General features: G+C 40.4%; 2 protein-coding genes across 7 annotated transcripts in view; one reads left to right on the forward strand and one right to left on the reverse strand.

The window, feature by feature from the left end:
- Positions 1 to 11,921, reverse strand: part of NME7 (NME/NM23 family member 7) — an 88,559-nt gene extending 76,638 nt beyond the window's left edge. Inside the window, exon 1 of one of the 5 annotated variants that reach the window (XM_088158892.1) lies at positions 11,758 to 11,921. In XM_088158892.1, the coding sequence (XP_088015018.1) occupies positions 11,758 to 11,760 (3 nt within the window). In that variant the 5' untranslated portion in view covers positions 11,761 to 11,921. Of the gene's footprint in view, positions 1 to 1,922; positions 2,176 to 11,541; positions 11,641 to 11,757 lie in introns of those variants that run through there. The other 4 variants (XM_014878600.2, XM_088158893.1, XM_088158890.1 and 1 more) reach the window with 4 other exon arrangements.
- Positions 11,884 to 20,766, forward strand: BLZF1 (basic leucine zipper nuclear factor 1). Of its 2 annotated transcripts, none has more exons than XM_088158894.1 (7): positions 11,884 to 12,052; positions 14,027 to 14,083; positions 15,401 to 15,840; positions 16,463 to 16,662; positions 18,220 to 18,348; positions 18,947 to 19,163; positions 19,351 to 20,766. In XM_088158894.1, exons 2-7 carry the CDS (start codon positions 14,065 to 14,067, stop codon positions 19,534 to 19,536), a joined length of 1,191 nt encoding a protein of 396 aa, XP_088015020.1. In that variant the 5' UTR covers positions 11,884 to 12,052; positions 14,027 to 14,064; the 3' UTR covers positions 19,537 to 20,766. The 2 variants fall into 2 exon arrangements, with proteins under 2 accessions (XP_088015020.1, XP_014734085.1); XM_014878599.2 differs by having other exon boundaries at positions 11,884 to 12,047.
- Positions 20,767 to 21,582: the final 816 nt, after the last annotated feature.

Here is a 21,582-nt window from a genome sequence, read left to right on the forward strand (position 1 = left end):
TACTTTGGAAGAGCAAGAATATTTTTATAAATAATTAGATGGTTTCAAAGCATAAGAATATTAATTATTATAAAATATTTCAGGTGAAGATATCATGAGGCTGATTGACTCCAACATCAGGTAGTCTGCTTACGCATTAACATGTACTTATTATTAGGAAGAAACAAGATTTTAAAAAATAAAAAATCACAAATGTGTAAGAGCTTGGCAATCAACAACAACAACAAAAGCTTAAAAGGTATCTTTAGGTATCTTTATCTTTCCTCTTTTTAGTTTCTACAAAAACCCCACCAACTATTGCCATATGTGCTGGTGCATTCCCTTGACAGACGCTCTTCAGACAGGGTGAAGTGGCAGACGACCAGCTGCCTTCATCAAGAAAATTATTTTCAGAATTAGGCCTAGAAACTGTTGTTATAAAGATATAATCGATCTCTGGACTACTGCTATAAATGTATGATCAACCTCTAACAGCAGGTATCTAAGTCCTGTTATGAATTATTTGAAACAGTTCCTCAAAGCTCATAAATCTCCAATCACTGCTCTTCCAGACCAATCCCCACTTCAGATTTAATGCTACTTCCTAGTCCTGAAGAGGACTTCAGCACAAATGAAAAGCAGTAACTGGCAGACTCCTGGCCTGATGAGCAAGAGCCAAGAATTTCAGCCAGAAGCAGCTCCTGACAGCGTTATACTCCCCCGGCAGGCCAGTGACAGAAGCACCGTCACAGCAGCACCTGCTTTCTCAAGAGCCCCAGAAATACTCTGATTGCTTTAAGTGGTTCATTTGTTGGCTTTCCTGTTTTCCCATTTTAACATGTGGCAAGCCTGCTTTATTTTCAGCTGAATGCTTTTAGGTGCAGGCCCTGCACGATGCCAAACTTACCACATAACACCGAGTGGTCACAAATTCTGACCACCAGATCAAAAAAACTCTAACTTCAATTAGCTTAAAAGACAATCTTAACCAGTGGGTTAAGAGTGCTACTCTTTCATTGAAGGACATCTAAAATGTGATAGTCCTCTGCAGACATAAAGTTAAAAGAGAAAATTAAAAAAAAAATTAAAACACTTGAAATCTCTAAAAAAATATCTTTAAAAAAATCAAGTACTTCTGATTTAATAATGAGGCCTGGTTCTCTATATTTATGTTTCTCATCCCTGACTGTTGTGACCAGAGCCTCTCTTCAGCTCAGGTGTTTAATAAAGGCACAGAAGCACCTGGATTCTCTGATGTCTATGGTTGAGCTCACATTAAAATCTAACATTCTGCATGACAGAAAGTGCTCTAATTTTCAGCACTGTAGTGCACCTTAAATTCCAAAATTAATTCTCATCAATGCATGCTTATTAAGCAGTGTTATTCAAGCCATTTTCTGCCTTCACAGTTTATGTAATACAGGATATTTTCCAGGCAAAACTTAAATCCACAACACTGTGTAGATAGAGCACTCAATTAGCTCTGTCTCTTAAAACTCATTTTCCTCCTCCTCTTCTATTCTGACACACGAGCTGAAATAATTTTTAGAACTCCAATTTTGCAGCCCCCTCACTGCTGTTGCACCTCCCACTACTTTCTCAACAGGCTTTTCTTCAGTGCAAAAGTAATATCAAAAGATCACTTTTCAAAAGGAAAAACATCTGGCAACTGCAATTTCCATGACAATGTCTTGACTACAGACAGTTCTCAACCTAAGCCTTGTATTCAAAATCTCACTGATGAATTTTGTAAGCATATCTCTTTTCATCCTCTCCTTGTAGAAAGCAAAGCCTACCTAGTGAAAATTTCACACAAATTCTAGACTGTTTTAAATTAAGCAAATATTGGCTAACTTATTAACGTTCTTAATAATATTTGAAATTTATTGAGTCAAACACTCTACTGCATTTGTGTTTACCCTCCTCCAACTGGTGCTACATACCTTGGATCCACAGACTTCCAATATTACTGGTCCCTAGGCTTCTCAGGTGCCTTTTGGACTGGGTATGTTCATATGGCTATTGCTGCTTGGAGCATCTATTGCCAAGTAGCATGGGGATACTTCTGTCCTTGTAGCATTAACCAAGGGAATCTTCCTCTTCAACTGGAATCTCAGTTCAATAAATCATCCCCTTATGCTCAAGGGTTGTGATAGAAGGTTGAAGGCCTCAAATTTTCTTTTCAGATTTAGGAATCTGCAATTTCATGCCACATCAGCAAAATTATCTGGCTGTTCTGTCAATTTACTAAGCAAGAAATCTGCTTTTACAATTTCTCTAGAACACGTGAAGGATGCCATACTGCTCCTCACTGCTCTGTTCAAATAGGTTTAGCTTTAGAAGACCACCTACATCTTGTCTTTAGGAGAACATGTGGCCATTTAATGCACATTTATAAAGCTGCAGATGATAGGGTCATATATTATTGCATTCATAATTAAATGATCACAGGTAATTCCTCTCAGAGCAGTCAGTAGTGCTCAGCACATGCCTGTCTGCCTCCACTAACTCCAGCAGAGCCTGACAGTGATTTAAGCAAAAGCAGAGCTGTTCCCTGACTCAGAGCACGATTTGCAATGCAGGTCATCCCACATAATCACATCTGAGCACAAAGTTTAGGTGCTTTGCACTTAATCAGCCAGCAGCAGAACTAATGCTGCCATGGTCAGCTGCTGAACACTGTGTCTCTACCTTCCAACCACGAGATTAATGCTTTCGTGTGATGCCAGGAAGAGAAACACTGAGCTACCTGTGCAAACCCTGCTACATGATCCAACCAATATTGTACTTACAAGAAAAACATTTCTGAAAGGCTCAAAACTTGGCCTAACATTAAAACTGATGTCAACACTCAAAGGCAGTTTTCTTTTATAGAAAAGAAAACCTCTGCAAAACTTCCTCTGCATTCCTCTGCCAAACTTCCAGCTTTCAATTTCCAGTATTTTGAGAACTAAACCTTTGCAGAGGAACACTGATTTTTTTTTTTTTTTTTTAATTAGGATTCTGAAACATTTTCAAATTTTCTCCCCACACATTCCTATTCAGGTATTTTATGAAATTTTCAGCCTCTTGTAGAATCAATCTCGAAATTTTCACACAGAATGGTTAAAATTGGAGAAAGTTACAAGCAGCTGGAAGTAGAGCTTTGAAAGGAAACACCTACAAATCCTCAACTAAAGCTGTCAACAGCACTTCAAAGCAGTATAATGCCTACAGCATCTTCAGATTATCTCAGCTCATAATAATCTTCTGGAAAGCTTTTTTAACAGAAACTAGTTGGTTGCCTTGGAATCACAGCTAAGGGAGAGCAGGTCCTTCAGTCAGACAATACCACGAGCAATTAGCACCCAGAAGTTTGTGTGAATGCTCTGACGACCACACATGCTGCATCCACCTGGAACTGTCAGAGTTTGTCATGGTCTAGTAACAATTTATGGTCCTATGAAACTGACAACTCTGCTGACACTTTTCTCATTCACTACTGTGGGCACTTAAAGCAAGTATTATTTTGTCTGCACTACTGTTTAACCAAATGCTGGCTTTGCTTTTTCTCATATTGTGTCAAATTCTAAGGTGGTTGGACTAAATCCAAATTTCAGCTAGTACAGATGTCATGGTCATAATTTATTCTGAAGTCAGACTAGTAACAAGTTACAAGCAAACAGTAGTTCTCATGATAAAAGCTGTTCAGCAATTTCCCATTAGTAAAGTAAGAAATCAAAAACTTCTGTGGGGTACAGAAAGCAAAGCAGGCGAGTATAATCTTATTCCCAAACTCTGCCAATCCTAACAGACTTACAGCTTCACTTTATGAAGATTTGTTCTACAATTCACAGATCACTTCTCTCCCAAGGCATAGGACTTTTGTAATCAGATTTGCACCACTGATCTATGTTATTACCCTGAGATGCAAATGTCTCTGCTGGCTGAAGACAGTGACTGAGAGATTCCAATCCCATATATAGTTTGAATAAGATTACTTAGTTCCACCTACACAGCTGCCCCCTGCGTTAGTGCATTTGATATTCAGCACCTCTTCAAAAAGGAGGCCATTTCCCCCACTTTTGTAAAATGGGAATAATCATCACCATCACTCCTTTCACGGAAGGATACCAAGATTTAAGAGCTAAAATATTTGTACTATTTAGGCATCGTAAATCCCCTTTCATTTTGGCAAAAACAGAGCAGAGGCAGGTTAGTCAGGTCATCCTGATTTCTTGCTTCCACAGACCATTCTCTTCAGCACAGGAACTAGGCATCTGTGGAAGAAGTCAGAAAAGAAAAATGCTGCTCAGCTCACTGCCCCTGCAGCTGCCTCCAGGAAATACTGCTAGTCCAGAATGTCAGTAGCTGCAAGAACTGGATGCAGACCTCAGTTCCTCCACTTCATCTCAGTGGTTTGGGAGTCTTCAGACTTAAAAGACCACAGTTCAGTTATCAAAGAGTGTATTATAAAAGAGACCATGGGACAGGGCGAGGACAGCATTGCTCCTATGTAACTAGAAAACATACAGCATGATACAGTCTCTACAGTAGGAGAAAGAAAACAATGAAAGGCTAAAAATAGGAGGAGTACTAAATTTAGTGAAGGATCACACTTAAATGTGCAGTATGTGGAAGAACAGGTACACAGGCATGCCTACCCACTTCACTTCCCACGCCTAGCCCTCTCTTATATGTGACTCTCCTTCCAAATATGTTGGAATATTCTGCAGAAAAAGTGCGATTTTTAAAAAAAAGATAATTAAGGCAGTTACAATCACTGAAGGATCCCATGCAAACAAAGATCATGCAACAGGCTCTCAGGAACACATCTTGGGAAGGAGCCACTTCTTTGCAAAGACATGAGCACCCTCTGGTGCCCAAGGACAGTTGAGCACCTCATTCAAGCCTCAAGAATTCATTTCTGAAATGATTAGTTAGAAGCCACTGCTACCTCTTCCTAGTACACCTAGAGCTTCAAACTTAGTAACCTCGTAAGAGGAGGTAGAAATGACTAAATGATAAAGCACAGATCACAACAGACAGGGTGATGAAGTCCTTTCACACAGGAAAACTGAGACACACGGGTAGGTGCCCTTCCTCAATGCCCAGCCTCCCAACACCAATCCCAGAGCCTCCCAAAAATCTCAATGCCACAATTTTTAAACGAATATCACAGCTTCCACTCCAGGACAACTCATAAAGGCACCTCACAGAGTTTATCTCATAACTCTAATAGGCACAGAGTGTGAGGAAAAAAAAGAATAGTAACTTCTACCTCTTGTACGTGCTCATCTGACCTGAGATACACTCATTATAGATGAAAATACTTGCTAAGCTGTCATTCTTAGTATTAAACTGTTCCAAAGCCCTGCCACACACAATTTACTCCCTTTATCAAACCTTATGCTGTTTTTTTCTTTCTGTTTTGCTAACTGGGAGAGAACTATGGGGTTCCACCCACGTAACACTACTGAGTGACCTTGGTGTGTTGCTCTGGCACCAGGGCCTCTGGTTTCCACCTGTATAAGGACAGAAAGGAACACAAAATTGTATGGATGCATTAGGCCAAGCATGAGCACAGTGCTTACTTTCAAGAAACAGTACTTTTGGTAATTATTCCTGGCAGCTACAATTTAAAATTCAGTGTTCACGGAAAATCCCTCTCTCTTCAGGCTTAGAGCAACAGATGTTCCCTACAACCATTGTTTCTCACCAGCCAGTTCCTGATTAACAGAGTATCCCACCTGGATATACGAGATCACCATAGGATTCTAGAAACTGACACTAAAATGGGAAAATGAACAGCCAAGCCCACTTTTTGGAGGGTCACTACTCCCTTGGCTTAAAGGAAACAGATACTATCAAACAGAAAAACCTAAAAGGTTCTATTTTTAGTGCTTAGCCACTGGCCACCAAGGCAATCAGGGTCTGGAGAACAGGACACATGAGAGGAGGCTGGGAGAACCAAGCCCACTCAGATTAGAGAAGGTGACATTACTGCTGTCTAACTGCCTAACTGAAATACACCAAAAAGATGGATCTAGACTTTCCCTGAAGGTGCACAAAATGAGTGAGAGCAAAAAAATGCAAAAGACACACATGGAAACACAGAACATTCCAGTCACATACTAGAAAAAGAAAGAATGACCAAGAGGGTGGTCAAGCACTGGCACAGGATGCCCAGAGGAAGTGTGCAATCTCCATCTTGGGAGATGTTCAGGACTTGCCGGGACACAGCCTGGAACAACCTAATCTGGTTAGACCTGTTTTGAGCAGGTTGGAGGTCCCTTCCAACTTAAATGATGATTCTATGATTCTAATTATAGCTTGGTGCCTCTTTGCCCAAAGGTAATGCTCATACTTCCAAGCTGCTCCAGATCTGACATAGACCAGCTGAGTTCTTGTATTAACAACAATCTAGATGTACTTTCAAAAAATGCTGAGCTCTGACAGTTAAATGTAAATTTTACCCACATCAAATCTGCCTGGAACATCTCTCTAAATAACTACTGTCTCTGTCATCAAATTCTATTATTTTTTACTGCTAACTGGAAGTTTGCAACTTTTCTTTATTCCTGGCATTGGTTCACTGAGTAATTCCTGAAGTTCTGGAGTTTCTGACAAATATATATTTTAAGAAACCCAACATACCATTAGGACAGACATGTCAGTTATTAAGATCTGTACCCACAACTCAAAGGATCTGGATGGACAACTCTGGGTGACAAAGGGAGATTAGTATCAAACTTATCATTAGACAATGTTAGGTAACTTTGACTGTATCAATGTCACCTGCTCGAGCCACCCCATAAGAAGAGCCATCAATTCATCTTAAATTACATTTGGAGAAATGGTAATTTCTGCAAGCCAAAGCCAAGACTTGGCTACAGTAGGAGGTAATTTATCCCATGGATTCTAAACCTGTCAACTTAGTGTTGGCAGGGTGGTATTTTATAAAGCACATAATGTCATAAAGATGTGAGCATCAAACCCAAAACGAGCTCCTGGAACAAAGGAAAGTTATGGGGGTTTTCAAACAGTTTTCACTTTGCCTAACAGAGTGACAAAGAATCTGTTATTTTATCAGCTACATATTTTGCAATGCACACAGCCTACCTGCTGAAGAAGTAAATTTCCACTGTTTGGAATCACCAGTTCAAGACAAAACCATGACATACTCTTGATGCTCATAGGAAGACTCACCATGCAGTAAGTAGTTAGAGGCTACCTGAGAGCTATTTACTTATTTTCTCCTCATACTGCATACACATTTTTTTTTCCCTGTGATGAAATGCTGCAAATAAGAGTTGGCCATTAAGTGCAGAGACTTGTCTTTGTGGTTGGTTCTGTCTTGCAAACTTTCAACTGACAGGATAAGGCCATTGTGCAGCTAAGAAAAATTCAATGTAATCATCAGCTGTCATTCTAGTGAAACTGAGTCTTGTTTTAAGATCAAAGAAGCAAAATTTCTCAAGCATTACGAAAGTGTCTTTTGTGGAGATATTGTATCTTTTCCTGGAAGAGTTTAAAATGCTTTGGGGGGGGGGTGGTTTTTTTTTTAACGGCAGCTGTTTTGCAACAGGAAGTAAGCAATTTGGAAATTACGAAAAGTCATTTTATAAACATGCACTCGTTCAGGAAAGTCTGTTAGCAGGAAAGAGTTTAGTCTGTTTATGTTATCAGTTCTGAATGACAGATCTTCATCAAAATTATTCCATTTTAGCAGCTCAACCAGTATAGTTGAGATTGCCATGTCCCAAGAGAAATTCCTGTAAGCAATACAGCTCCATGAGCTGTTCTGCCTTTTTAAATTCTTCAGCTGAAAATTTGAACACACCATGAAAACCCAGGCCTCACTATTGTCAAATTCTAGAAATTCCTGATTCATTTCCTAAGACCAATTTCCCAAAAAGGAAATAAGTATTTTCCACCCATGAATCAAAGCACTTAAAAAAAAAACCTCTCATTTTTCTTCCCTGTCTTATCTAAACTGATGATTTCCATGTCGATGTTCTCCAAGCTGTGGGTTTTACCAATGAACTGATGATAATAACAATTACAGCAAACACGTAACACACAAGTTATCAAACTTCCTGCTGAAGTGAGCTGAACTGTTCATCCCTTGATATATATACAAGATTTTTGTCAAAATTACAAGACTGCAAGCTCTGGCAGGCAGGAGAATAAATTTCATATATATTTTCCCCTAAGGCAGTTGGACACTTAAATTCCACTAACTATGTACTTCTACATCCACAAGATCAAAACCAGATGGCATCAATTAGATAAGTCACCAGGCTTTTATGTGCCTTGATTTCTTTATGCACAAGGAGGAAATAATGTCTGTCCTGTTGTTCAAAGAGTCTTGGTAATGTAGAATGCAGCTGTCAGATTGCAGGGGTAACAATAATTGTTTCAAATGGTTGAAGAAAAGGAAATCCTCTAACTGCACCTATGTGCAGAGTTTCCACTGCAATCAGGCTCTGTGTCTGTGCTGAACAGAGCTCATTGTTCTCTGGAAAATGCTGCACTTCCGTATCTGGAACACTTTCAAGAGTCACAGTGCACCAAACTCATGAATCAAAAGAAATTAATGTTGTTAACATCATGGACAAATGCATCTCTATATGTGATTACATGAAAGATACCATTACAGAATAAGAGAGCATTCAAGCAGCCAAGAGGGAGACCACATCTTGGGTGGAGAAAAGCAGGTTTGCCTTTGGCAATTTACTGCACACCGTTCACAGCAGCCAGGTCTCCCACAATTACAAATCAGACACCAGAATGCACCAGAACTGATCTGAAATGCTGCCATTTGATGACAAGGAAAGCTGTTCTCCACTGATTAGCAGGCTGTAAAGCCAAAGTGCTGTTAGACAAATAACTGCAGGATATTTCAGAACATTTGTCCCTTTACCTCAGCTTCTGCCACCACATCAATATACCTGCCCAGTTTTACAATGCACACAACCACTTCCAGAGCACTGCTTGCACGTGAGTGGAGTACAGGGTGTGACACAAATACGTTGCAAACTGATTCCACTAAAAGTTATCTTTTGTTACAAGCCATGATATGACTTGTAACAGTTTTTTTCTGAGTCATATGTTAAAACTTACTCAAGCGATATGATTAAGTGGAAGCAACATAGTACTAAAGGTTGGTCCGGCTTTCCAACCCAAAATTAATTACTTTCAGAATCTAATTAAAATCCTGATGCTAACGTCCAGCTTGCAGATCAGTATTAGAATCCACTAGAAGGCATCTTTTATATTCTGATTTTGCTCCTGAGAAAAGATGTTCTGAACAGGTTTAAGATGGGTCAGATGCATAAAGTCATGGCATCCAACAGTTACATAACTTAGCCCTTCCCCAGGATCCTGAGTCCATATATAACCGAGCAGCACTCATTCCCAAACATCCATTCTCCCATCATCTTCCAGTGGCCAAATTATTCTAAATATATTTTAGGAAACTGTCAGGATGAAGGGTACATGTGTGGAAAAATTAGTGGGTTTTTTAGTATAAAAGAAACAAGCAGGACTCTGTAACACTTGAAAGACCAGAGAAGAAAGATCCCAGGGCACAGGAGAAGGGCAAGAGAGGCAGTGTTTGCAAAGATAATGGAACAAGTTATTAAGTAGATGATTATTGAACATCTAAGAAAACAACACAATAATAAAAAGCAGATAATGTGAATTTGTCAAGAATAAATCTTTTTCTGATACAGTGAGCAAGGGAGAAGCCATAGTTGTGACAAACAGGGAACTGATAAGGCTTTTAATTCTGTCACCTGCGAATCTGACAAGATGAGTAAGGCATTATGGCCAAAACTAAAGAGCAATTACATCTATCATATGAAGATGTAATTAGGAATACTTCCCTTGCCAACTGGGAGTCAGATGGTGTTCCGCAAAGATCTGCCATGCACCTGCTTTATTTCAGATTTTTCTTACTACACTGAAAATGAAACTGAGAAAGCATACATCCAGAATCTGGGCTGACAACTAAGGTGTGGGAAAGACTGCAAGCATCTTAGAAGCTGAACTGAGAATGACAATCTGAAAATTCTATGGAAACAAATGCTAAGTATTACAATAAAAATTCAAATACAAGGGGAGAAATTGGCCAGACAACAAAACCACAGGAAATCAGATAGTTACAGTAGGTTGCAGTGAGAGTGCAAAACAGTTCAGGAAAAAAGATATGGTAAATTTGACAATATGAAGATCTAAGATACAAGAAACAAATATTTTGCTCTGTTCAGCAGCAGTGGAACACAATGCAGCTGCGAAGAAACCTGCAGGATTAAACACTACATTTAGAGAAAACTGCAGGCAGAGTGGAAAATGGCTAAATTTTAAAACCAGTTACTAACAGAAAAATATTAAGAGAACAAGATTTGTTTACTGAAGAAAAATGTGAAATGAGGAAAGGGCAAAGTTAAAATCTTCAAGTACTTCTACAAATAAAAAATAAAATGGAACATCTTTAACCCACAAAGAACAGAACAAATAATCACTGGTATCATTTCCAGCACAAAATGTAATAGGAAAAAACTCAGTGACCTATAAAAATCATCATGCAAATGCAATTATCCCAACAGATCATGTAGTTCCTATCATCGAAGGCCTTCCAAAAGAAATTAAACTAATATGTCATGAAACATTTTGTTAGAGGTTGCCGTCATATTCCATACTGCTCTAATGAAGTAGGTGTCACCTCAGAAATAAAGGGAGATTAGAAACATGTCAAACTCAGTGGCAATCAGCTAAAACAAAGCAAATGGTTTACCTAAGGTACAACTCAAAAAGCAGGACTTCTGCTGACATGAATAAATTCAACACAGGAATTGAAAATTACAGTTTTACTTGGATTAAACAGAACACTTATAACCTCTGCATCTGAAAACAGTGGCAAATGCTGATCTTGAGTTTATGTTTCAAAAGCAAGGTGCAAAATAAACTACTGGAAGGGCCGGGGAAAATTTGAGGTGCTGGAGCTAGGTATTTAACGGTCTACTCACCCTCATGTGCATCGGCCTGGCTACTGCATGTGTCTTGCATATGAGTTTGAGTACAAAATGCAAGTCAAAGCTGTTGATTTTTTTAATCAGCTCTACAACACTGGGGTTTGTACACTATCTTCGGCAAGGGGGACTCAGCTGTGTTTCATTATAACCTCAGAGTATGCTGTGATGGAAGGGAACCACAAGGACTGTCGAGTGGAACTCCAGGCCTTGCACATGGCAGCCTCAAGAGTCACACCTTGTGTCTGAGAGCATTGACCAAACACTTTCTGAACTATGCCAGGCTTGGTGCTGTGACTACTGCCCTGGGGAGCCTGTTGCAGTGCCCAACCACCCCCTGGGTGAAGAACCTTTCCCCGAGATTAAAATGCAAACTGGGTTTTTGGTTTTTTTTATTACTGCCCCTGCAATGACATCCTGTCGCCTGTCCTGCATTACTACACAGCACATCCAGTCAAGAATAAACACTGTGGCACCTAAAGTGCATTCTCTCCCCCAAATGCACCACTGCCTTCCCGCTAGGTCTCCCGACTTCCTGGCCGATTACCAGCTCAGGGTGGCTCCGGGATGGCGGCAGCAGCAGCTTCCCAACAGCTGAGCACCAACGAGTCCAAACGGCCCCATAAAACATCCCCCAGCTGCGCCCCACGGGCCCCCCACCTAAGGGCCGGGCGGAGCCAGGCGCGTCCCTCCCGCGGCCCTGAGGGGCTCTGCCCCGCGGAGCTGCTGCCCCGCCGCCCCCCAGCCCCATGTCCCCGCTCACCATGGCGATGATGGTGATGAGGCTGATGACGGCGCTGATAGCGACGCCCAGCCCGCCCCTGGCCCGTCAACCGAAGCGCCGCCCCCGCGCCGAGCCCGCGATTGGGCGGGAGCGGACGCGACGCGCGGGGCGCCCCGCCCGCCGCCGGACGCGGAAGCCGCGGAGGTGCCAACTGCGGCGGTGCCGCAACGACGCTGCTGCGGGCCCGTCTGCCGGGGCAGGGGGGCCGGGGCCGGGCGGGCAGTGGCTGTGTGAGGCCCTGGATCCTGCAGGGCTCGGCGTCCTGAGAGGTGCGGTGGGTATTGATGCAACCGGTGAGGGAGATGGAGGAGGAGGGGGGACATGTTGGGAAGCTTACACTACCCCCACGCGTAAGTGGCCACGGCTATGGCGTGACCTCTGAAGGAGCAGGATCACCAGCATGTCGTGTCTGATGGAGCGGATAAGCCCAAATGCTCCTAATCAGTCTTTCGTTGACTGTTCTTGCCTCTTCTTGATCTGCTACGCTTTCATCCTCCTCGTTCTCATCAATTAGAGATCCTCAATTAAAAGGGACAAACAGCAGTGATGATTAATACCTAATGCTATTAAATAAGCAAACACACAACTCCAGTCGTAGAAGTAACAGATGGTGAGACATCTCTGTATCATAGTTAGAGAAAGCTCCAGGAGGAAAAGGTGTTTCTCTTGTCTTCTGTTCATCACAAAAGATAAACCTGCCTGACACAAAACAAGTCTTTAGTCTAGAAACCCGAAAGTAGCAGCGTGCTCGCTGCTGCCATTTTCTTTTTAGAGCAGAGAGCTGCTGCAATGGAAGTCAAAAAGCTGTAGTTAAACCTTTTCAGTGGTACAGTGAAAGGAAGCAAGGGCCCTGGACATCTCCCTTGAATAATGGGGAGAACTCACAGAAAAAAAGCCAGCCAAACAAGATAGGGGTATACTGATCTCAAAATTAGACCTTAGAAAAGAGGGATGAGTGACTTGTATTATTGAGAGTGGATGGTCCTGTGGATGCAGGTGGCAATGGTCAGTACCTTTGGTGGATAAGGGAGAAAATGGCCAGGATGGTGGATTGGGCCAAAATGGGGATCAACTAACCATGTGCACCCACTCCGGGTACTGACTCCTTCTTTGACTGAGAATAGGCCCTATCAAAAAGGTTGTTTCAGCAAGCAGGACTAAAGGAATTGTGTGGCTGTGCAGTTGCTATTGTTTCCTCTTCACTGCTTGATTTGCTTGAAGCCAAGTGTGGGATTTCCTTTTCTTGTGGTTCTGTAATTATTTTAGGTTATCCTGGCATGGTCATGCAGTTGTACTGTAGGAGTGTTACAGGCTTTTAAAGGGTAAGATGGGGGCTCACTGAAAAAAGGAGGGAGACTGTGAGAATCCTTAAAAGCAGAGGGTTTTGGGAAAGCTGCAAAAAAGCAGGCCGCAGAAACAGCAAACTGCAGTTAGAGCTAAGCAGAAAGCATAAGGCACGTCAGCAGAAAAGTTATATGAGCTGTAGAAAGCAAGGCCAAATAGAACAATGGTCTGTGTATTAACACTTGGCTGGAATAACTCTTTAAGCTACAGAAAAGTATATCTAGCAAGATATTAGGAAGGTCTAAGCTTAATAATGGAGCTCTGTTCATTGTATTTTAAGGCTTACAAGTAGGTATTGTATTTGAAATAAGCAAGCATTGTTTTATCCGAAGGTACGTGTACTTATAGTGGGTGGATAGAACTACTGTCAATATGTTTTTGCTTTTGTGATTGGTCAAAAAACTTTCAAAGTGCATTGTAACATAACATTCTGCGGCTGCTGCCAAGGACGTGAGCTGCTGGCATCTTCCCATTGTCCCAACCTTGTAGTGAGACTGATGTTTGGGACAAAAAAAAAATAATAAAGCAGCTTGAGACGCATTCCCCAGCAGTCCTATCCCATTTGTGCTTCTGTGCTTAAAACCCCTGGCTGGCATTAGGAGACCAGAAAAAAAAATTGAGGAATGGAAATTAGAACAAGATGAGGAGCAATGCAAAGGTGTTGAAGTGCAGACCTTGGTGAAAAAAAGACACAAGTGCCAGAAGCAGTCTTCTCCTTTTAACTCTATGGGTTTTGGTGTAGTTTTTACTATTTTGTGTTTTTCCCTTTTATTTTGGTTTTTTCACTGTGCTGCTGAACTGGAGTTGAGAGGTTATACTAAAAAACGGGATAATCCAGGATTAACTGTTGCTGTTACCTTGCTAAAGATTTTTTTTTTTGCCTCCCTCCTTATTTCTTCCTCAGACTTACCTAGTTAGGAAGAGCTGACTGCTAAAGAGAAAATGACATCTCTAGAAAAAGGTAGGTTGTTCATATGACATCTAAGCAGACTGGATTAAAAAGTACTTTAACTGGAATTCTAAACACCAGAGTTACACTATATACCAGGCTCCTTTCATTAAAACTTACTCCTTTTATGTAGCTATAAGGAAGTAGTTCTGTGACTGTTATTGCAGTGAAAACCAGAGCTGCCTGGATGGAACAGCAATTTAATGTAGTTTTTCTAATCCAGCTCGATATTGAAAAATAAGTTGGTCACTGGTACTGTGATCTGTCTCTACACTTTTCTGACAGCCTCCTCTAGTATTTAGAACCTCTTGGTACTGATTCAGCAAACTGGAAAGTAAGGCAATATAATGGTGTTACTCTACAGCATTTTTGAATCCAGTAATATTTGGATAGAGGACACAAGTTCACATTTCTGCCTTGAGTATGAGAAAAAAAGCTGTATGTGTAGCCATGCCCTCAGAAACTTTGTATTTCTCACCCATTGTGAGGAAACTGTACTACAATAATAATTTATTCAGCTGAAAACTTAGTGGACTTAAATAAAATTAATTTTGGTAGATGTTGTGTATATTGAGGACTATAGAGTAGAATGCAGCATTACTGGGAATGTTGGAGTCTGTAGTTCAGAAATGGAGCAGAACTAGGTTGTTAGCTTTTCTTCAACTTCACTTGGGCAACTAAAACATGTCAGTACTTAAAAATCTGCTAAACTTCTTAAGGTGTCAGTAGCTGTCTGTGTAATAGCTGTTTTTCATTTGCTTCTTGCTATTAAAATGAAATTGCTCTGATTCTGCCAGCTCCAAAAACCTGATTTTGTTTTCAGCCTATGAGTAATGTCAATTTTTTTTGACAGCAAAGCTTTTTTGTGTCTGCATTTAATCTTGTATGGCAGCAGGAAATTAAAATTAATGCAATTCAGATCAGCATTTGTGTCTTGTACTGCTGTTGTTAATGAGCAATGCACATTTGAGTAAGAATTTACTTGAGTAAGGGCTTACTGTGAGGGTGGTGAGACACTGGAACAGGTTCCCAGGGAAGTTGTGGATGCCCCATCCCAGGAAGTATTCAGAATAGGTTGGATGGGGCCCTGAGCAATCTGGTCTAGTGGAAAGTGTCGCTGCCCACAGCAGGGGTGTCCCTTCCAGTCCAAACCATTCTACGATTTTATGACTTGTGCTTGGTAATCACTGCTGCAATCGACTATTTGATACATGCAGTGTACAATTAAAATCTCTAACTCTGGAGTACAGAAATTAAGGGAAGTCTTACAATGATACTATAACCAAGTGAAAGGTGGTAAACTTTTTCTCCACAATTTCTAAATTTCAGTTGATGATGCCTCAGCACCCATTCGAGGACCTGGAGATGGCATGGAAACAGAGCAAACAGTTGGATCAGTGGAAGTAGTCACTGGAGCCAACACTACGAGCCATCACATCCACCACAGCCCCCGTAGAAAGACAGCCTCTTCCCTGAGTCCTGGAGTTCTGCAGCTCGGGAAAGTACATGTAGATAAATCAGTAGAGGTTGAAGCTGTTAGAATATTAGTCCCCAAAACAGCCATCACCCATGTTGTTCCAACTAAAAATGCTAAGGTAGCTAAATCTGTGGGACATAAAGGAGACACATTCCATCAGTCAGATGGAACCACAGATCCCAAGAAAGAACAGATAGAACTGAAAAATGCAATTGAAAAGCTAAAGAATTCAGAAAAGCGGTTGTTACAGGATAAAGAAGGTCTCTCTAATCAGCTGCGTATACAGACAGAGGTAAGAAATTAAAGGTGTTTTCTCTCCCACAGCTGAACTGTTTTGGTTTGCATAAACAGTTTGTGAATGTGACCAAAGAGACCTGCTATGACACTCTAGCCTTGAAACAAATAGATTCCCTTTTGAACTTATCAACTAAGATAGAGTAAAAGTACATCAAAGTATTCCAGTGCTGCTTCTTTGACAACAGACTAAAGAGTCAAAGACTTAGCTGGGAGAAACACACTAGACAGCTGCAGGGGAATTAATCTTTCATGAGGAAAGACTTTACTCCTTAATCACTAAGTGTAAAAGGTTATGCTGTAGAAGGGTTGACTATAACTTTCTATTTCATACACCTGTGGATGTCTTGCCTAATCCTTTGTTACCTTACTGATTCGGAGTTGAATACTACAGAAAATTAGTTTCCTGCAGCAGGCTTTCATTCTTCCACTTTGACTGTTAGAATTTAAACAAGAATGTGTTGGACATGCATTAGGCTCAAATGTTTATGCTTGCCTGGAAACGTCCCATTCTGGAAAGGGAAAGAATTAACAGTTAACAATTTGCAATAAGTTGTACTGCATTCTTAGGAATGTTTATTCTCTATTGATAGTTACAAGAGAGTCTGGTCTAATTCCAGGTCAATCGGGAGTTGAAGAAATTACTTGTTGCTTCTGTTGGGGATGACCTGCAATATCACTTTGAACGGATGGCTCGTGAGAAGAATCAGCTCATCCTAGAAAACGAAGTCCTGGGCCGAAATATGGCTCAGTTGTCTGAACAACTGGAACGCATGTCTATACAATGTGATGTGTGGAGAAGCAAATTCTTAGCAAGCAGGTATTCCCTCTCTTGGAGCTGTCCTAACAGAATTCTCCCTCAGTCTTTCATCACATACACTCATTGCAGTGTGCTTCCATATGCAGAGGACATCCACAATAGACATACTGATACCTATTATGAAATCTGAGAGTACAGAAAAGGTATAAAAAAAGTAAGCTCCTTGTAAATCAGAATAGTCCTGCTTTTTCAGAGGTAATACAGTGAGTCCTAAACCTCCTAAAATCTCATACAGTTCTTGTCAAGAAAGCAAGAGAGGCTCTTAATTTTGGTAAAGCCACATGCAGTTTAGGGTATAAAAAAGTCTTCTAGGGCAGCTGACTTTTCTTAAAGGCAATTAGTTATTTTCATCCCCAAACCCCCAGTATGATACAGTCATCAATTTGAGAAGAAGCTGGTGTGTTTAAGAGCTCTGCTTATAGAGCCAGGAATCTACTATAGAAGAAAATGTAGGGGGATTTCTTTATCAAACACTGGTTGTGTTACTGCTCAGAACCCTACTGTTACTTCTTTAACCATAAAAGCAGGTCTGAAAGTCAAAATATTACTTGACAATGACTTTAAACTTGCTAAGTTTAGTTGTCTTACCAGATCTGTAAATAGTGTTCTAAGATTTTTAATTTTCTACTATACTTGGATATAACTGACTGAATTATGATGCTTAATGCATATCACAACAGACCTTACTGCTTGAAGGAAATGGCAATAGAATACAGTCTCCTCCCTTTAATTTTCTGGTCTTAAGAAGTTATAGCATATGGGGTGAATGATAACTTGTCTAACATATGGGGTGTAATAGTACTTGTAAGTCCTACCTGAGCAAGAGCTACTATGCAAACTTGGGTTTTTTTAACGTTATGAGGAATTCTAAGATCAGGGCTGTGAGTTTCAGCAGCGTGCTTAAAGTAACACTCTTCAGTATTGTAACATTCTGGTTAATTTTTATCTCCTATTTCCAACTGGTCGTTGTTTAAATGTCATTCTGGTTTTTGTATTTAGAGTATCACAGGCATTTGAAATGCCTGCTGGAGGGGTCAGTGCCAATCCCCATGGCATAGCAAAATGTGACAACAGCTGTCTCCTTTGTAACTCTTAAACACCCATATCTGGCATCTGATGATTTTCCCTGGGAAGGGCAGAGAAGTAAATGAATGCAGTCGGTAGCTGTAGCTTCCATTTTTAGAGATGAGTGAACAGATGTGATTACAGCGTACTTGTGAGAATTGTTAGTGAAAGAAAAAGGTATTTAGCTTTTTCTTTCACAGGATCCTTGTCAACCATGTACACTTTCCCAAGGTATTTTGAAATGTCTGTTACTAGATCTGTATTAAGTGACCTAATATTGTTTAAATTCAGTCAAAACGTAATCTTGCCCTGGTGTTGACTGTAGTTGAACAGAAATTATTCTTCATTACATTAATATAGACTCTGCATGGGGGAGGGAACAGAGAACAGCAACTTAATACTCAGGTTGAGCAGACAAATGATGGTCTGTAGTAGAAAAAAGTGACTTTCAAACTGTTCACTTGCACTGCTGACTGGAGATTTCCTCTGCAGGGTGATGGCTGATGAGCTGACCAATACCAGAGCAATTCTTCAGCGCCAAACCAGGGATGCACAAAGTGCAATCCAGGACTTGCTGAATGAACGCGATCAGTTCCGTCAAGAGATGATTGATACACACAAGTATGATTTTTCTAATCCGGACTACCTTTGCATAAACTTCATTTTTTGTCAGTTTATTTTAGGCTAGAGGAGAATCAAATAACTTTCTCCTCTTCCAGTGATACTCAACAAAAATCAATTATGCTGATGTATAGTATGGTCACTTTTCAGTCTTAGAGCTGAAAGAGCAAAAGTAATAGAATACTTTCTTCATTCCCTAGAGGTCTGAGGTCTTTAGGGTAATAAACTGTAGAAGTGACATCCCACCCATCCTCAGGCTTTCTCTCTTTAATCACTTCCTGTCTTGACTTCAAGTCTTCCCTGCTTCCTTCCAAAATATCAAATAATTCTTCTACCTACGTGGACTTTATAGTGCTTATTCTGTCAGATGTCAAATAAGTCTTCCCAGTATTAATGTCCTGTCCTGTGAGGCCTTGCTTGGAGAATAGCTCAATTGTCTCCTTGTTCTTAAACACTATTTTTGTCCATTTCTTTGGTTTAAGATTTAGCTTATGAAATAAGCCGTGGGAAGAGATGGTTCCACTGAAGCGTGCTGGGTGCTGACTATAGAGTATCAAATACAAGCCCCACTAACAGTGCTTCTTTCCTTTCTGCACAGGCTGCTGGAGGAACTCATGGTCTCTCTTCAGTGGGGGAGACAACAGACATACTATCCTAGTGCCCAGCCTTACACTACAACAGAGCTAGCAGCTGTGAATTGTAAGCTATCCAAAGCTGTAAGCTCACATCTTCTAGGAAATGTTGGCACTAACAGTCCAAAAAAGACTTCAACTGTGGAGTTTTGCAATACCCCTGCTGAGAATATGGCTGAAATGGTAAGAACTCTTGATATATATTAATCTTTATATAAAGGTTCTGGGCAAACAGATGTTTCATTTTCAATTTGGAAAAAAGATGAAAAATGGCTTTTGAGTAGAAATCCTTCCTACCTCTTAGAGAAGGAAAAAGCCCATTAAACTGCATAAAAATATTTTCAGTGTCCATTTTTCTTTCCATCCTTAGATGCTACATGTACTGGATCCAGCTGCACATCCAGAAACATCAACAGAAGTTTCTTTTTCTGAGACTTCTCCATCTTCTTTCCTTTCCACAAAGAAAAGTATTGGAAGATTTCACCCATATACAAGATACGAAGATGTCACCTTCAATTGTTGCAATCACTGTCAAGGAGAGCTAATAGCTCTTTAGTAGCCCAGCCAAGGCAGCTGCTCTTTCTGAAGAATTACACTAGTTGACGTTCAGCAGGGTTCCCATTGTCCTTTTTCTGTAATGGGTGAGTTTGGGATTGGAAATTACACAATTTCTGCTTCTCTACCTCTTGAAGTTAGGGATTGACAGGACTTCCATAGTCTCTGGGATACTTCTACTACTTCTCAATAGGGAAAGCTAGTTACTTTCTTATTCGAGACAAAAAACATTAAGCTGGTCCAATTTATAGAGCATAGAGATGCTCTTGACTATTTAACATTTATAGGCTTATTAGCAAATCTTAATGAATTTCCCTTTAGAGAGAGACAGAAGTGTAACTATACCAAAGCAAATGAAGTGCTAATCAGTTATGTCTAAATTTAAAAATAATGGTAAATGGTCAGTTAAATGCTATTTTTTTTTAAATTTTAGCCAAGGTGATGAACTGGCCCCAAGTCTACGTTCTACCTTTTACATTTAGTTATAAAAAGGAGTATGTGCAATGATTCTTCATAGCTGTAAGTTCTGAAAGCAAGAGTATATGCCATGTCACCCCTCCTGTCAAGAGGGAGATGAAGCTTGAATGAACTCTAGCTATAAGTAGTAACTGCTTTCAAGTGGATTCTGGAAAACTCTGTGGGGTGAGATTATTCTTGTGTTTCCATAGAGCTGAAATAATGGCTTTTCCATTGTGTCAGCTAGAGTGAAGCTGCTGCGTAGCTGATCCTCAGCAAAGGCAGACTGACATACTTCCTTTAGTACAGAGCACTGAATCCTGGCCTGGCATTACAACTCAGTCCTTGCCCAATGTCTTCCTGAGTATTATGGGAAGATGAAAATAAGCACTAAGTTTGCACAGGTACTGTTAAAAAAAAACAAGTATTTTTTTACTTGATTGTTTTTATAATCTTGATGTAGATTTGAAATTCTTGACATAGGTTTGAAGAGAACTTTTAGGAGACAATCTGCTAACTCCAAAGAAGCCTATTTAAGTTTCTTAGTTTGACCCCCAGATTTACCATATGAAGCTGTCCAGTTTAGGGAAAACATTTCTGAAATGGTTACTTTTACCCGATTTTCCTTTGAGTCTCATACCCACAATCAGAATATGTAAGCTGTAAGTTCTTGCTGTTGCTGGCTCTGCTTTCATTTACATGAAGAAAGCTACAATAAACTTCCTTTGCTTGCTTTCAAGTTGCAATTTTGGATTTAATAAAGTCACATTTCTGACCCTGTTTTCTCTGTAGCATAAATGGAACTATATGACAGTGAACTGTAAAGCCTTTCACTTTGCTGGCGTGAGGTAATGAACAGAGAAGCATCTCTTTTGTAGTTTTCTACAATTAGGGAGATAGTGTGTGTGAACCTTTGCAAACATTCCCCCTGGATTTGCTTGCTAGACACAGGAAGCTCTTCTTGCCTTTGGTGTCAGGGTAAGGTACTGGAAGGAGGAAGGCACCTGTTACTTACATGTCCCATTAACATGAGAAGTTTTCATTTTGTGTCCATGCTTGCTCTCTATGCTGGCAAAAGCTACAACAAAGCAGCCTCCAGTCCAACACCAGTGTTCTCAATATGCCTGTAACTAGCTCCAAAAATAACCAAGAAAAATACTACCAGCAAATCTGCTTTGCATGTACTACACTTCTGTCTGTTGCAGTATTCCCAGAAAACAGTGTGAATGTGGAAAAATTCAGGAGCAATGCTGAGATCATGAAATCTGTTGGGGTATGCAGTTGGACAGAATGCTCCTCTTCTTTCACTAACTTTAGGATTTGGCATATTCTCTATCAAGAGTTCAAAATTTAGCTGGGTAAGGTGTTGCAGTTTGGTAGATTTATTATAATAAACATTGACATTGATATAAGGAACCCAGCTTCCTTACCACTGGAAAAGGTCATATTTTGCACAAGCTTTTAATTCCATGGAATAGAAAACTATAAATAGAAAACAAGGAATATAACTCACAGAAATAAGTTTCAAAACCTGTTGCACAATCACCTACACATTAGTCCTCAATGAGCACTTTCCAGGAACCTAAAAGAA

The sequence above is a fragment of the Sturnus vulgaris genome, chromosome 2 (genome assembly GCF_052056855.1).
Source record: "Sturnus vulgaris isolate bStuVul1 chromosome 2, bStuVul1.hap1, whole genome shotgun sequence".
Classification (NCBI taxonomy): Eukaryota; Metazoa; Chordata; class Aves; order Passeriformes; family Sturnidae; genus Sturnus; species Sturnus vulgaris.

What these genes read in the sequence shown, in the direction of transcription:
- BLZF1 (XM_088158894.1), top strand. An exon ending in GAGATGATTGATACACACAA is followed by an intron (nt 18,349 to 18,946) that starts GTATGATTTTTC and finishes CTTTCTGCACAG; the next exon opens with GCTGCTGGAGGAACTCATGG. An exon ending in CTGAGAATATGGCTGAAATG is followed by an intron (nt 19,164 to 19,350) that starts GTAAGAACTCTT and finishes TTCCATCCTTAG; the next exon opens with ATGCTACATGTACTGGATCC.